This window comes from Heliangelus exortis, chromosome 11, assembly GCF_036169615.1.
Source record: "Heliangelus exortis chromosome 11, bHelExo1.hap1, whole genome shotgun sequence".
Lineage (NCBI taxonomy): Eukaryota > Metazoa > Chordata > Aves > Apodiformes > Trochilidae > Heliangelus > Heliangelus exortis.
Window position 1 is genome coordinate 10,839,505 of NC_092432.1, and position 14,913 is coordinate 10,854,417.

The following is a 14,913-nucleotide window of genomic DNA, read 5'->3' on the forward strand; positions in this document are numbered from 1 at the left end:
CTTGTGGGGAAGAGGGGTCAGCAAAACAGGAGGAGGGGACGACCGCGGGGGCCCGCGAAACAGGGACGTCAGGTGCCCGTTCCCCTCAGTACCACAATGAAGCCCGCGAAACGGGAACCAGTGCTGGGGAAACCCACGGGATGGGAACCAATGATAAACTGATGGAGACTGAGGGGAAGGGTTTTTATGAAAAGTATAAAAGGGCCGGTTTTACGTTATTGAAGGTGTGAGCCGCTTGCTGGAGCTGTGTTTCTCCGGCCGCCCAGCGCCCTGCTTTACTTCTATAGCTCTCACGTTCTCAATAAAAAGTTTGACTAAGCATCAAGTAAGCATTTTTAACAGTTTTCTTAACAATTCCTTACCACTTTTTCTCTCTCTTATGTCTTATTTTCCTCTCTATCTCTTTTGCCTGGCTCTACATTTTTGCCCGTGTCGATTGTCAAATAAAATCTGCTTGCACTCGACCATTTTCTATGGTTGGACTTTGTTTTGCGCATCCAAGACAAAAACAAATTGTAATTTGTTACCTGGGACCATAACAGGAATGTTTTCAACCTGGAAGAGGAGCGATTGAGATGAGGGCTAATGGGCAAAATGAGGGTGGTGAGAGCCTGGAAAAGGTTTCTTGGAGTAGTTAATAGATGCTGGAAGTGTTGAAGGGCATGTTGGGTGGCATTTGGAGCAATCTGTGCTGGGGGGAGGTGCCCGTGCCCATTGTAGGGGTTGGAAGTGGAAGACCTCTAAAGTCCCTCCAGCCCCAACCTGTCTGGGCTTGGATGGTTTGGGTAGCAGGTTCATGGGAAAAGCGTTTAAAAAAGGTGAAACAGCCCAGAATGTCAGCGTGTTTCCCCCCTCCCCAGAGCTGTCGAGGCTGGAGATGGAAGCTCGGCTCCTGGTACAGCACAGGTCCCCTGGGAGGGTTGGGCTACCCATGAGGCTCCAGGAGCCCCATGTCCCAAAGCAGAAGGTGCAAAGTGCCCCAAGGTGGGCAGGAGATGTCCTGAATAGTGCCCCCCAGGAGGCAAAGCCCTGCCCAGTGTTGTTGGGACACCAAGGTGACAGCCAAGTCTTGTTTGAACCTTGCTGCTGAACACTGCCAGGGAGCGCTTGGGGATGTCTGAGCACAAGTTTTGGTTGGAAAAAAAAACCGAGAGGAGCGGGCGGGGAGAGGCGGTGACCCATGGGGCTGCGGGGCGGGCCCGGATCGCAAGGAGGGGCCGGGATTGGTGGGAGCGGCCAGGAGCCCAGGGGGGAAAGGGGCGCGGGGGATTGGCTGGGGCGGGGCTGCTGCTGAGCGGTGCTGGGGGCGGCCGCTGCAGGAGCAGCCGCTGCAGGAGCAGCCGCTGCAGGAGCAGCCGCTGCAGGAGCAGCCGCTGCAGGAGCAGCCGCTGCAGGAGCAGCCGCTGCGACTCCGTTCCCAGGTCTTGCTCGGGCGGGCGGGAGCGGGGCCCTTCTTGCGTGCTACTTCCCGCTGTGCCCGTGCCGCGGTGGTCCCAGGAGCTCTTCCGGACCGAGGTTTGCCCAGGACCTGAGGACTGGCGGGGGCCGCTGGCGGGTGGAACGGGGAATAGAGCGGCCGCTCTTCCGTGCGAAGCTGGGGGCGTGTGTCTGCGAAGGTTTTCCCAGAAAGTTTGCTTTCAGGGGTCTGAGGAGGAGGAGGAGAAGCGAAGCGGAGGAGTCATGGGTGGAGGCGAGGTGGAGAACGTGACTCGTGGGGAGAACAGCCAGGAGGGCGGCTGGAGATCGGTGACGCTTCGAGAGGGTCCGCGGTGGCTTCAAGGCTTGCGGGCGGTGGTCGACCATCGCTTTCGAAGGGTTGTAGGCGATGGTTGATCCTCGCTCTGGTGGAACTCCTACCGAGTCTGCCGGCCCTGGACGAGGGAGCAGCGGAGGGTCCAGCCCTGCTGGGAGCGTCCGAGAGCCGTTCCTGGAGTTGTTTTGGGGGGATGGGAGCAGGGGGTCAGTATGGGCTAGAGAACATTGCCAACATCTTTGGTGCTGTGTGTGGTTTTGTGTTATGCACCATCGTTGTGAGCAGGGCTGGGCTCATTGCCCTTCTGTTGGATTTTTTTCCCTGCTCTGTGTGTGAGGCTGCCTGGAGAGGGGGGGGTGAGAGTGTGAGGGAGTTGAGAGCTGCTTTTTGCAGAGGGGGGGGAAGAAATGGAGCTATCTGGGTACAGGGGTCAGTCTGTGACCCACTGGTCGCTGTCTGAGAAGCGGTCAGCTTCTGCAGCCCAGTTCCATTTGAGTCTCTCCTCTAAAGACAAGAGCTGCAGGAGGGGCACATGCCAGCACACAGCTTTCAAGCTGCCATCACAGAGCCCACCCAAATCGCTCATGCCACCAGGTGCCCCCCAAACCTGCCCAGAAGAAAACTCCCCATCAATTCCACGTGAAAGAACAAGGAGTGGTTTTTATTCTGGCTTTGGTGCTCCTTACTCATCCAAGCTGCCACGTGCCCACATGGTGACTGGTGGGCAGGTGACTGGGGGCACAAAGTGGCTCCTGCCAACAGGCTGCCAGACACTTCAACACTGGAGACTTGTCAGTGGGACAGCTGGCCCCCTGGCCTGATGGCCGAGTGCTGTTGAAGCGTCGTGCCTGTTCTCCAAGGCCCAACACACATCACCGCCGCTGCCCCTTGGGGCTTTTGTCTGTTTTCTTGGGCTCGGCTGATAAATTCCTCCTCCTCTTGCCAGCAGAGTCCCTGAAATCAGCGGAGGGTCTTCGGCGATCGTAGCCCCGCTGCAGGGACCTGCCCCGCTCCCTCTTCCTGGGTGAGGTCGCCCGAGCAGCGTTGGGTGGTGGAGCCCTCAAGGAGCTGCTGTTGGCAGGCACCAGAGCTTCCTGATCCCTTGGGGGTGCCTGATCCCGTGGAGTGCTGACCCGGTGTGGAGATAAGGGGTGGAAATCGGTGCCCTGCAGTGGGGATCTGCTCCGGAACCTCTGCCTGGCACTGCTGTCCTGGAAAGAGGCAGAAGGGCCAAAGCTGTGCTCCCCTCTGCTTCTGTCTTGTTGCCTGGCGTGCCACACGTGGTGGTGTGGTTCTATGTGGAGCAGCCAGCGACGTTCCCTTCTGCACATAAAGCAGTCCCTGCTGTTCCCCTGGGAAGAGGCAGAAGGGCCAAAGCTGTGCCCCCCTCTGCTGTTGTCTCCTTGCCAGGTGTCCAGCACGTGGTGAGGTGGCTCTCTCTGGAGCAGGCAGTCCCGTTCCCTTCTGGAAACGGAGGAGGCCGGGCTGAACCTGCCTGGCCAGCTGGAGCTTGGCCAGCCTGAAGATGCCTCCCGTGCGCTGGCCCAGGACTGCTGGCCGGTGCTGGCAGGTCTGACGGAGCTGCTCCTCTGGGGCTGCTGGCCAATGCTGGGTGCTCCAAAGAAGCCCCTCTGCAGGAGTGGCTGCCCAGTGGGGGCAGCTCTAAAGGTGCCCCTCGGCAGGAGTGGCTGGCCAGTTATGGCATCTCTAAGGGTGCCACTCCGCAGGAACTGTCGGACCCTCCGCCACTGGCCCCAGGAGTCCACCCGAAGGAATGTCTGCTGTGCTGTCTGGCCGGTGCTGCCTGGAGCAGAGGCTCTGCCCTGCTGAGATCCACGGCTGGGTCTGCTGAGTGCAGAGGCTCTGCCCTGCTGAGACCTGTGTCTGATGGTGGCAGGTACAGAGGCTCTGCCCTGCTGGACCCTCTGGCTGGCTCTGCTGAGTGCAGATCCTCTGCCCTGCTGAGATCCACGGCTGGTCCCGGCCTTTTGGGAGGAGCTTTTCTTCCCTGGAGACTTCTTCATACCCACCATCAGGTCCTGCAAAGACAACAGTCCACAGGCTTTGGTCTTTCCTAAGGCAAGGACCAGAAGAGTGGAAAAACCCCAGAATCTGTGTGAGGGAACAGCTAAGGGCCTCCCAAAGGTCCTTCTGAGAGCTGCAAAGGAAAAGGGGACAAAGGCAGAGAAATGGAATGGACCTCGGTCTGATGCTGGGAGAGGGAACAGCATTGCTGCAGTGTGGGAAGGAAAAGAGAGCGATGCCCAGAACCCAGAAAGAAATCCACTCTTTGTCTGGGGCCCTGACCCACCTCCCCAGAGCTACCCGAGGCCTACGAGGCAGACCCTGGGGTCCAACAGAACCCAGCTGCTGGCTGCCAGCCACCCCCTGACCGAGGGAGGAGCAGGGATGTGATGGTGCCAAGGAGGAGGGAGCCCTTGCTCCAGTCCTCAAATCAGAGCTCCTGGAGAGAAAAAGAACGATCCCTGTTGAGGGCTGCTCTTGCAGCCCCCTCAGGGCTTCAGTCACCTTCTCGAGCACCTCCTGCAACAGAGAGAAGGGAGAACACCAAGGCTACAACCACCCAATTCCATTGGAATCTTCCTACCAGGCCTGCCCCTGCTGGAGCAAGACCTCCTCTTTCTACCCTCCCTGGCCTCCTCAGGAGAAGTTTGCAGCTGGGCGGCAGCCTGAAGCCCAGCAAGGAAAGAGAAGGACTGACATGGGCTTGTTCAGCTTTGACAGCAGCACTCCGTGCTGACAAAAAGAGGAACCCTCAGGAGGATGAGAAGAAAAAGAGGCAAACCAGGAAGAGGAGGAGTGTTCTGAAGCCATTTCCCCACGAGTTCTAACCTGCTATAAAACAGCAAATAGGCTTCCCGCTGCAGAGCTGTGTCGATGCCTGACAGAGGAGGGCAGCTGAGGAAAAGCGGGCAGGAAAGGAGCAACGAACAGAACGCAGAAAGCGTACGAGCAGCCAAGGAAGGAGCCGAGTTATAACCCGAAGGTCAGCTCAGCAACACTGGCAGCCTCTGGCCTGCTTCTCAGGCTCTTGTAGGCCTGGCCCGCTGATGTCACAGGTGGCACATCACAAGCCCTTTGTGACCAAAGTAGCCCAGCACCTGTGTTCTGGAACCCTCCAGTTCCCATGGCAGCCACCCCGGTCGTGCACTGGGGGTCTCCAGAGCTGGTGTGTGCAGCCCCTGGAAGCTGCAGGGAAGAGGACTTGGGTGCCCAAGTGCCTGGTCCTTGAGGACATGGTTTAGTAGTTGGCCGTGGTGTTGGTCAGAGGTTGGAGTGGATGATCCTGGAGGTTTCTTCCAACCTCCAACAGAGTTCTGTGGCTCTGTGAAGTGAAAAAAAGAGACAAGACTCAGGGGGTGGCATAGGTGATGGGGTCGGGCCTTGGAGATGGCCTCCCCCCAGCACAGATTGCTCCAAATGCCACCCATCATGCCCTTCAACACTTCCAGCATCTATTAACTACTCCAAGAAACCTTTTCCAGGCTCTCATCTCAATCTCTCCTCTTCCAGGTTGAAAACATTCCTGTTATGGTCCCAGGTAACAAATTACAATTTGTTTTTGTCTTGGATGCGCAAAACAAAGTGCAACCATAGAAAATGGTCGAGTGCAAGCAGATTTTATTTGACAATCGACACGGGCAAAAATGTAGAGCCAGGCAAAAGAGATAGAGAGGAAAATAAGACATAAGAGAGAGAAAAAGTGGTAAGGAATTGTTAAGAAAACTGTTAAAAATGCTTACTTGATGCTTAGTCAAACTTTTTATTGAGAACGTGAGAGCTATAGAAGTAAAGCAGGGCGCTGGGCGGCCGGAGAAACACAGCTCCAGCAAGCGGCTCACACCTTCAATAACGTAAAACCGGCCCTTTTATACTTTTCATAAAAACCCTTCCCCTCAGTCTCCATCAGTTTATCATTGGTTCCCATCCCGTGGGTTTCCCCAGCACTGGTTCCCGTTTCGCGGGCTTCATTGTGGTACTGAGGGGAACGGGCACCTGACGTCCCTGTTTCGCGGGCCCCCGCGGTCGTCCCCTCCTCCTGTTTTGCTGACCCCTCTTCCCCACAAGCACGCCCAAACATACACCCCAAACAAACAGCCCAAGCAAACATTGTTAAACTGAAAGATACACTCAGCAAAACAATAAACTAAAATTTTAAACCCCTATTTTCCACAAAAACATAAGAGAGAAGAGAGGAGAAATAAAGGGTAAGAAAGTGGGAAAAATGAGAGAGAGAGAGTCACCACCAGGGGTCCAGCTGTCCAGCGGGGTTCTGCAGGATGGTGCTGATCCTGGACAGGGTCCGGTGCAGAAATGGCGGTGGGACATAAGACAACCGCCAGTCAGAGCATGGACAGCAATCCATCTACCCCTGAGTCCTTTTGTTCCCAAGGGGCAGCTGTCAGTCAGCCAGGGTCGTGAGCAGGCAGGCTGCCTGCAGGATAGCAGAAGGCTGTAGTCCTCCCCCCACTCCTCAATTCTTATCTTCTTCCAGATGCCATTCCTCCTCTCTTCCAGCCACTTTCCCCAGGTACATCCTGCCTCCAGGGATGTCCCAGTATTGAAGACTGGTGCTCAGAGAAGAGGAACAGCCAACACCCAATAGCTCTTATCACATCGAGGTGTCACCCCCTGCTCAGCTCTGGCCAGACAGGTCCTCCCCCCTAGCCAGGGCTATTCGTTTTAAAATTGCTCCTTTGAGACAGCTGCAAATCAGTGAGGTCAGACTCGCACAATTCCCCCTTGTCCCATCCCTCTGGGTCCTTGCCTCCTGTCCTTCCCCTGCTCTCCTGGAGCCCCATCAGGTCCTAGTATTGGACGCATCTGAAGGTACTTCAGGGACTGGAAGGTGCTCTGAGTCATTCAAGAAGGAGCCTGAAGGAGAGGCACATACCCTCACAGCCCCCTCCCTCCCCACTGGCTCTTGCCACCAAATGTCCCCAAAGCTGCCCAGAAGAAAACTCCACAGGGATCCCATACACAAGGCCAAGGGGGGGTTTTATTCCAGCTCTGGTGCTCCTTCCTCCCCCGGGCTGACACCTGCCCACCTGGTGGCAGGGTGGGGGGCACCAACTGCCCCCAGACATTTCAACACTGCTGACTCCAGGTGGGGACCAAGGGCCAGCTGGCCAACTGCTGTTGAAGTGTCCAGGTGACAGTTGATGGCATCATCCCCATCTCCAAGGCCCGACCCCATCACCTATGCCACCCCCTGAGTCTTGTCTCTTTTTTTCACTTCACAGAGCCACAGAACTCTGTTGGAGGTTGGAAGAAACCTCCAGGATCATCCACTCCAACCTCTGACCAACACCACGACCAACTACTAAACCATGTCCTCAAGGACCAGGCACTTGGGCACCCAAGTCCTCTTCCCTGCAGCTTCCAGGGGCTGCACACACCAGCTCTGGAGACCCCCAGTGCACGACCGGGGTGGCTGCCATGGGAACTGGAGGGTTCCAGAACACAGGTGCTGGGCTACTTTGGTCACAAAGGGCTTGTGATGTGCCACCTGTGACATCAGCGGGCCAGGCCTACAAGAGCCTGAGAAGCAGGCCAGAGGCTGCCAGTGTTGCTGAGCTGACCTTCGGGTTATAACTCGGCTCCTTCCTTGGCTGCTCGTACGCTTTCTGCGTTCTGTTCGTTGCTCCTTTCCTGCCCGCTTTTCCTCAGCTGCCCTCCTCTGTCAGGCATCGACACAGCTCTGCAGCGGGAAGCCTATTTGCTGTTTTATAGCAGGTTAGAACTCGTGGGGAAATGGCTTCAGAACACTCCTCCTCTTCCTGGTTTGCCTCTTTTTCTTCTCATCCTCCTGAGGGTTCCTCTTTTTGTCAGCACGGAGTGCTGCTGTCAAAGCTGAACAAGCCCATGTCAGTCCTTCTCTTTCCTTGCTGGGCTTCAGGCTGCCGCCCAGCTGCAAACTTCTCCTGAGGAGGCCAGGGAGGGTAGAAAGAGGAGGTCTTGCTCCAGCAGGGGCAGGCCTGGTAGGAAGATTCCAATGGAATTGGGTGGTTGTAGCCTTGGTGTTCTCCCTTCTCTCTGTTGCAGGAGGTGCTCGAGAAGGTGACTGAAGCCCTGAGGGGGCTGCAAGAGCAGCCCTCAACAGGGATCGTTCTTTTTCTCTCCAGGAGCTCTGATTTGAGGACTGGAGCAAGGGCTCCCTCCTCCTTGGCACCATCACATCCCTGCTCCTCCCTCGGTCAGGGGGTGGCTGGCAGCCAGCAGCTGGGTTCTGTTGGACCCCAGGGTCTGCCTCGTAGGCCTCGGGTAGCTCTGGGGAGGTGGGTCAGGGCCCCAGACAAAGAGTGGATTTCTTTCTGGGTTCTGGGCATCGCTCTCTTTTCCTTCCCACACTGCAGCAATGCTGTTCCCTCTCCCAGCATCAGACCGAGGTCCATTCCATTTCTCTGCCTTTGTCCCCTTTTCCTTTGCAGCTCTCAGAAGGACCTTTGGGAGGCCCTTAGCTGTTCCCTCACACAGATTCTGGGGTTTTTCCACTCTTCTGGTCCTTGCCTTAGGAAAGACCAAAGCCTGTGGACTGTTGTCTTTGCAGGACCTGATGGTGGGTATGAAGAAGTCTCCAGGGAAGAAAAGCTCCTCCCAAAAGGCCGGGACCAGCCGTGGATCTCAGCAGGGCAGAGGATCTGCACTCAGCAGAGCCAGCCAGAGGGTCCAGCAGGGCAGAGCCTCTGTACCTGCCACCATCAGACACAGGTCTCAGCAGGGCAGAGCCTCTGCACTCAGCAGACCCAGCCGTGGATCTCAGCAGGGCAGAGCCTCTGCTCCAGGCAGCACCGGCCAGACAGCACAGCAGACATTCCTTCGGGTGGACTCCTGGGGCCAATGGCGGAGGGTCCGACAGTTCCTGCGGAGTGGCACCCTTAGAGATGCCATAACTGGCCAGCCACTCCTGCCGAGGGGCACCTTTAGAGCTGCCCCCACTGGGCAGCCACTCCTGCAGAGGGGCTTCTTTGGAGCACCCAGCATTGGCCAGCAGCCCCAGAGGAGCAGCTCCGTCAGACCTGCCAGCACCGGCCAGCAGTCCTGGGCCAGCGCACGGGAGGCATCTTCAGGCTGGCCAAGCTCCAGCTGGCCAGGCAGGTTCAGCCCGGCCTCCTCCGTTTCCAGAAGGGAACGGGACTGCCTGCTCCAGAGAGAGCCACCTCACCACGTGCTGGACACCTGGCAAGGAGACAACAGCAGAGGGGGGCACAGCTTTGGCCCTTCTGCCTCTTCCCAGGGGAACAGCAGGGACTGCTTTATGTGCAGAAGGGAACGTCGCTGGCTGCTCCACATAGAACCACACCACCACGTGTGGCACGCCAGGCAACAAGACAGAAGCAGAGGGGAGCACAGCTTTGGCCCTTCTGCCTCTTTCCAGGACAGCAGTGCCAGGCAGAGGTTCCGGAGCAGATCCCCACTGCAGGGCACCGATTTCCACCCCTTATCTCCACACCGGGTCAGCACTCCACGGGATCAGGCACCCCCAAGGGATCAGGAAGCTCTGGTGCCTGCCAACAGCAGCTCCTTGAGGGCTCCACCACCCAACGCTGCTCGGGCGACCTCACCCAGGAAGAGGGAGCGGGGCAGGTCCCTGCAGCGGGGCTACGATCGCCGAAGACCCTCCGCTGATTTCAGGGACTCTGCTGGCAAGAGGAGGAGGAATTTATCAGCCGAGCCCAAGAAAACAGACAAAAGCCCCAAGGGGCAGCGGCGGTGATGTGTGTTGGGCCTTGGAGAACAGGCACGACGCTTCAACAGCACTCGGCCATCAGGCCAGGGGGCCAGCTGTCCCACTGACAAGTCTCCAGTGTTGAAGTGTCTGGCAGCCTGTTGGCAGGAGCCACTTTGTGCCCCCAGTCACCTGCCCACCAGTCACCATGTGGGCACGTGGCAGCTTGGATGAGTAAGGAGCACCAAAGCCAGAATAAAAACCACTCCTTGTTCTTTCACGTGAAATTGATGGGGAGTTTACTTCTGGGCAGGTTTGGGGGGCACCTGGTGGCATGAGCGATTTGGGTGGGCTCTGTGATGGCAGCTTGAAAGCTGTGTGCTGGCATGTGCCCCTCCTGCAGCTCTTGTCTTTAGAGGAGAGACTCAAATGGAACTGGGCTGCAGAAGCTGACCGCTTCTCAGACAGCGACCACTGGGTCACAGACTGACCCCTGTACCCAGATAGCTCCATTTCTTCCCCCCCCTCTGCAAAAAGCAGCTCTCAACTCCCTCACACTCTCACCCCCCCCTCTCCAGGCAGCCTCACACACAGAGCAGGGAAAAAAATCCAACAGAAGGGCAATGAGCCCAGCCCTGCTCACAACGATGGTGCATAACACAAAACCACACACAGCACCAAAGATGTTGGCAATGTTCTCTAGCCCATACTGACCCCCTGCTCCCATCCCCCCAAAACAACTCCAGGAACGGCTCTCGGACGCTCCCAGCAGGGCTGGACCCTCCGCTGCTCCCTCGTCCAGGGCCGGCAGACTCGGTAGGAGTTCCACCAGAGCGAGGATCAACCATCGCCTACAACCCTTCGAAAGCGATGGTCGACCACCGCCCGCAAGCCTTGAAGCCACCGCGGACCCTCTCGAAGCGTCACCGATCTCCAGCCGCCCTCCTGGCTGTTCTCCCCACGAGTCACGTTCTCCACCTCGCCTCCACCCATGACTCCTCCGCTTCGCTTCTCCTCAGACCCCTGAAAGCAAACTTTCTGGGAAAACCTTCGCAGACACACGCCCCCAGCTTCGCACGGAAGAGCGGCCGCTCTATTCCCCGTTCCACCCGCCAGCGGCCCCCGCCAGTCCTCAGGTCCTGGGCAAACCTCGGTCCGGAAGAGCTCCTGGGACCACCGCGGCACGGGCACAGCGGGAAGTAGCACGCAAGAAGGGCCCCGCTCCCGCCCGCCCGAGCAAGACCTGGGAACGGAGTCGCAGCGGCTGCTCCTGCAGCGGCTGCTCCTGCAGCGGCTGCTCCTGCAGCGGCTGCTCCTGCAGCGGCTGCTCCTGCAGCGGCTGCTCCTGCAGCGGCTGCTCCTGCAGCGGCCGCCCCCAGCACCGCTCAGCAGCAGCCCCGCCCCAGCCAATCCCCCGCGCCCCTTTCCCCCCTGGGCTCCTGGCCGCTCCCACCAATCCCGGCCCCTCCTTGCGATCCGGGCCCGCCCCGCAGCCCCATGGGTCACCGCCTCTCCCCGCCCGCTCCTCTCGGTTTTTTTTTCCAACCAAAACTTGTGCTCAGACATCCCCAAGCGCTCCCTGGCAGTGTTCAGCAGCAAGGTTCAAACAAGACTTGGCTGTCACCTTGGTGTCCCAACAACACTGGGCAGGGCTTTGCCTCCTGGGGGGCACTATTCAGGACATCTCCTGCCCACCTTGGGGCACTTTGCACCTTCTGCTTTGGGACATGGGGCTCCTGGAGCCTCATGGGTAGCCCAACCCTCCCAGGGGACCTGTGCTGTACCAGGAGCCGAGCTTCCATCTCCAGCCTCGACAGCTCTGGGGAGGGGGGAAACACGCTGACATTCTGGGCTGTTTCACCTTTTTTAAACGCTTTTCCCATGAACCTGCTACCCAAACCATCCAAGCCCAGACAGGTTGGGGCTGGAGGGACTTTAGAGGTCTTCCACTTCCAACCCCTACAATGGGCACGGGCACCTCCCCCCAGCACAGATTGCTCCAAATGCCACCCAACATGCCCTTCAACACTTCCAGCATCTATTAACTACTCCAAGAAACCTTTTCCAGGCTCTCACCACCCTCATTTTGCCCATTAGCCCTCATCTCAATCGCTCCTCTTCCAGGTTGAAAACATTCCTGTTATGGTCCCAGGTAACAAATTACAATTTGTTTTTGTCTTGGATGCGCAAAACAAAGTCCAACCATAGAAAATGGTCGAGTGCAAGCAGATTTTATTTGACAATCGACACGGGCAAAAATGTAGAGCCAGGCAAAAGAGATAGAGAGGAAAATAAGACATAAGAGAGAGAAAAAGTGGTAAGGAATTGTTAAGAAAACTGTTAAAAATGCTTACTTGATGCTTAGTCAAACTTTTTATTGAGAACGTGAGAGCTATAGAAGTAAAGCAGGGCGCTGGGCGGCCGGAGAAACACAGCTCCAGCAAGCGGCTCACACCTTCAATAACGTAAAACCGGCCCTTTTATACTTTTCATAAAAACCCTTCCCCTCAGTCTCCATCAGTTTATCATTGGTTCCCATCCCGTGGGTTTCCCCAGCACTGGTTCCCGTTTCGCGGGCTTCATTGTGGTACTGAGGGGAACGGGCACCTGACGTCCCTGTTTCGCGGGCCCCCGCGGTCGTCCCCTCCTCCTGTTTTGCTGACCCCTCTTCCCCACAAGCACGCCCAAACATACACCCCAAACAAACAGCCCAAGCAAACATTGTTAAACTGAAAGATACACTCAGCAAAACAATAAACTAAAATTTTAAACCCCTATTTTCCACAAAAACATAAGAGAGAAGAGAGGAGAAATAAAGGGTAAGAAAGTGGGAAAAATGAGAGAGAGAGAGTCACCACCAGGGGTCCAGCTGTCCAGCGGGGTTCTGCAGGATGGTGCTGATCCTGGACAGGGTCCGGTGCAGAAATGGCGGTGGGACATAAGACAACCGCCAGTCAGAGCATGGACAGCAATCCATCTACCCCTGAGTCCTTTTGTTCCCAAGGGGCAGCTGTCAGTCAGCCAGGGTCGTGAGCAGGCAGGCTGCCTGCAGGATAGCAGAAGGCTGTAGTCCTCCCCCCACTCCTCAATTCTTATCTTCTTCCAGATGCCATTCCTCCTCTCTTCCAGCCACTTTCCCCAGGTACATCCTGCCTCCAGGGATGTCCCAGCATTGAAGACTGGTGCTCAGAGAAGAGGAACAGCCAACACCCAATAGCTCTTATCACATCGAGGTGTCACCCCCTGCTCAGCTCTGGCCAGACAGGTCCTCCCCCCTAGCCAGGGCTATTCGTTTTAAAATTGCTCCTTTGAGACAGCTGCAAATCAGTGAGGTCAGACTCGCACAATTCCCCCTTGTCCCATCCCTCTGGGTCCTTGCCTCCTGTCCTTCCCCTGCTCTCCTGGAGCCCCATCAGGTCCTAGTATTGGACGCATCTGAAGGTACTTCAGGGACTGGAAGGTGCTCTGAGTCATTCAAGAAGGAGCCTGAAGGAGAGGCACATACCCTCACAGCCCCCTCCCTCCCCACTGGCTCTTGCCACCAAATGTCCCCAAAGCTGCCCAGAAGAAAACTCCACAGGGATCCCATACACAAGGCCAAGGGGGGTTTTTATTCCAGCTCTGGTGCTCCTTCCTCCCCCGGGCTGACACCTGCTCACCTGGTGGCAGGGTGGGGGGCACCAACTGCCCCCAGACATTTCAACACTGCTGACTCCAGGTGGGGACCAAGGGCCAGCTGGCCAACTGCTGTTGAAGTGTCCAGGTGACAGTTGATGGCATCATCCCCATCTCCAAGGCCCGACCCCATCACCTATGCCACCCCCTGAGTCTTGTCTCTTTTCTTCACTTCACAGAGCCACAGAACTCTGTTGGAGGTTGGAAGAAACCTCCAGGATCATCCACTCCAACCTCTGACCAACACCACGGCCAACTACTAAACCATGTCCTCAAGGACCAGGCACTTGGGCACCCAAGTCCTCTTCCCTGCAGCTTCCAGGGGCTGCACACACCAGCTCTGGAGACCCCCAGTGCACGACCGGGGTGGCTGCCATGGGAACTGGAGGGTTCCAGAACACAGGTGCTGGGCTACTTTGGTCACAAAGGGCTTGTGATGTGCCACCTGTGACATCAGCGGGCCAGGCCTACAAGAGCCTGAGAAGCAGGCCAGAGGCTGCCAGTGTTGCTGAGCTGACCTTCGGGTTATAACTCGGCTCCTTCCTTGGCTGCTCGTACGCTTTCTGCGTTCTGTTCGTTGCTCCTTTCCTGCCCGCTTTTCCTCAGCTGCCCTCCTCTGTCAGGCATCGACACAGCTCTGCAGCGGGAAGCCTATTTGCTGCTTTATAGCAGGTTAGAACTCGTGGGGAAATGGCTTCAGAACACTCCTCCTCTTCCTGGTTTGCCTCTTTTTCTTCTCATCCTCCTGAGGGTTCCTCTTTTTGTCAGCACGGAGTGCTGCTGTCAAAGCTGAACAAGCCCATGTCAGTCCTTCTCTTTCCTTGCTGGGCTTCAGGCTGCCGCCCAGCTGCAAACTTCTCCTGAGGAGGCCAGGGAGGGTAGAAAGAGGAGGTCTTGCTCCAGCAGGGGCAGGCCTGGTAGGAAGATTCCAATGGAATTGGGTGGTTGTAGCCTTGGTGTTCTCCCTTCTCTCTGTTGCAGGAGGTGCTCGAGAAGGTGACTGAAGCCCTGAGGGGGCTGCAAGAGCAGCCCTCAACAGGGATCGTTCTTTTTCTCTCCAGGAGCTCTGATTTGAGGACTGGAGCAAGGGCTCCCTCCTCCTTGGCACCATCACATCCCCGCTCCTCCCTCGGTCAGGGGGTGGCTGGCAGCCAGCAGCTGGGTTCTGTTGGACCCCAGGGTCTGCCTCGTAGGCCTCGGGTAGCTCTGGGGAGGTGGGTCAGGGCCCCAGACAAACAGTGGATTTCTTTCTGGGTTCTGGGCATCGCTCTCTTTTCCTTCCCACACTGCAGCAATGCTGTTCCCTCTCCCAGCATCAGACCGAGGTCCATTCCATTTCTCTGCCTTTGTCCCCTTTTCCTTTGCAGCTCTCAGAAGGACCTTTGGGAGGCCCTTAGCTGTTCCCTCACACAGATTCTGGGGTTTTTCCACTCTTCTGGTCCTTGCCTTAGGAAAGACCAAAGCCTGTGGACTGTTGTCTTTGCAGGACCTGATGGTGGGTATGAAGAAGTCTCCAGGGAAGAAAAGCTCCTCCCAAAAGGCCGGGACCAGCCGTGGATCTCAGCAGGGCAGAGGATCTGCACTCAGCAGAGCCAGCCAGAGGGTCCAGCAGGGCAGAGCCTCTGTACCTGCCACCATCAGACACAGGTCTCAGCAGGGCAGAGCCTCTGCTCCAGGCAGCACCGGCCAGACAGCACAGCAGACATTCCTTCGGGTGGACTCCTGGGGCCAGTGGCGGAGGGTCCGACAGTTCCTGCGGAGTGGCACCCTTAGAGATGCCATAACTGGCCAGCCA

The 14,913-nt window shown here is 57.2% G+C and overlaps 1 protein-coding gene across 1 annotated transcript; it reads left to right on the plus strand.

The window, feature by feature from the left end:
- Positions 1 to 7,302: 7,302 nt before the first annotated feature.
- LOC139800902 (uncharacterized) lies at positions 7,303 to 9,723 on the plus strand. Its single transcript, XM_071754506.1, has 2 exons — positions 7,303 to 7,510; positions 8,325 to 9,723. Exon 2 carries the CDS (start codon positions 8,331 to 8,333, stop codon positions 9,489 to 9,491), a length of 1,161 nt encoding a protein of 386 aa, XP_071610607.1. The 5' UTR covers positions 7,303 to 7,510; positions 8,325 to 8,330; the 3' UTR covers positions 9,492 to 9,723.
- Positions 9,724 to 14,913: the final 5,190 nt, after the last annotated feature.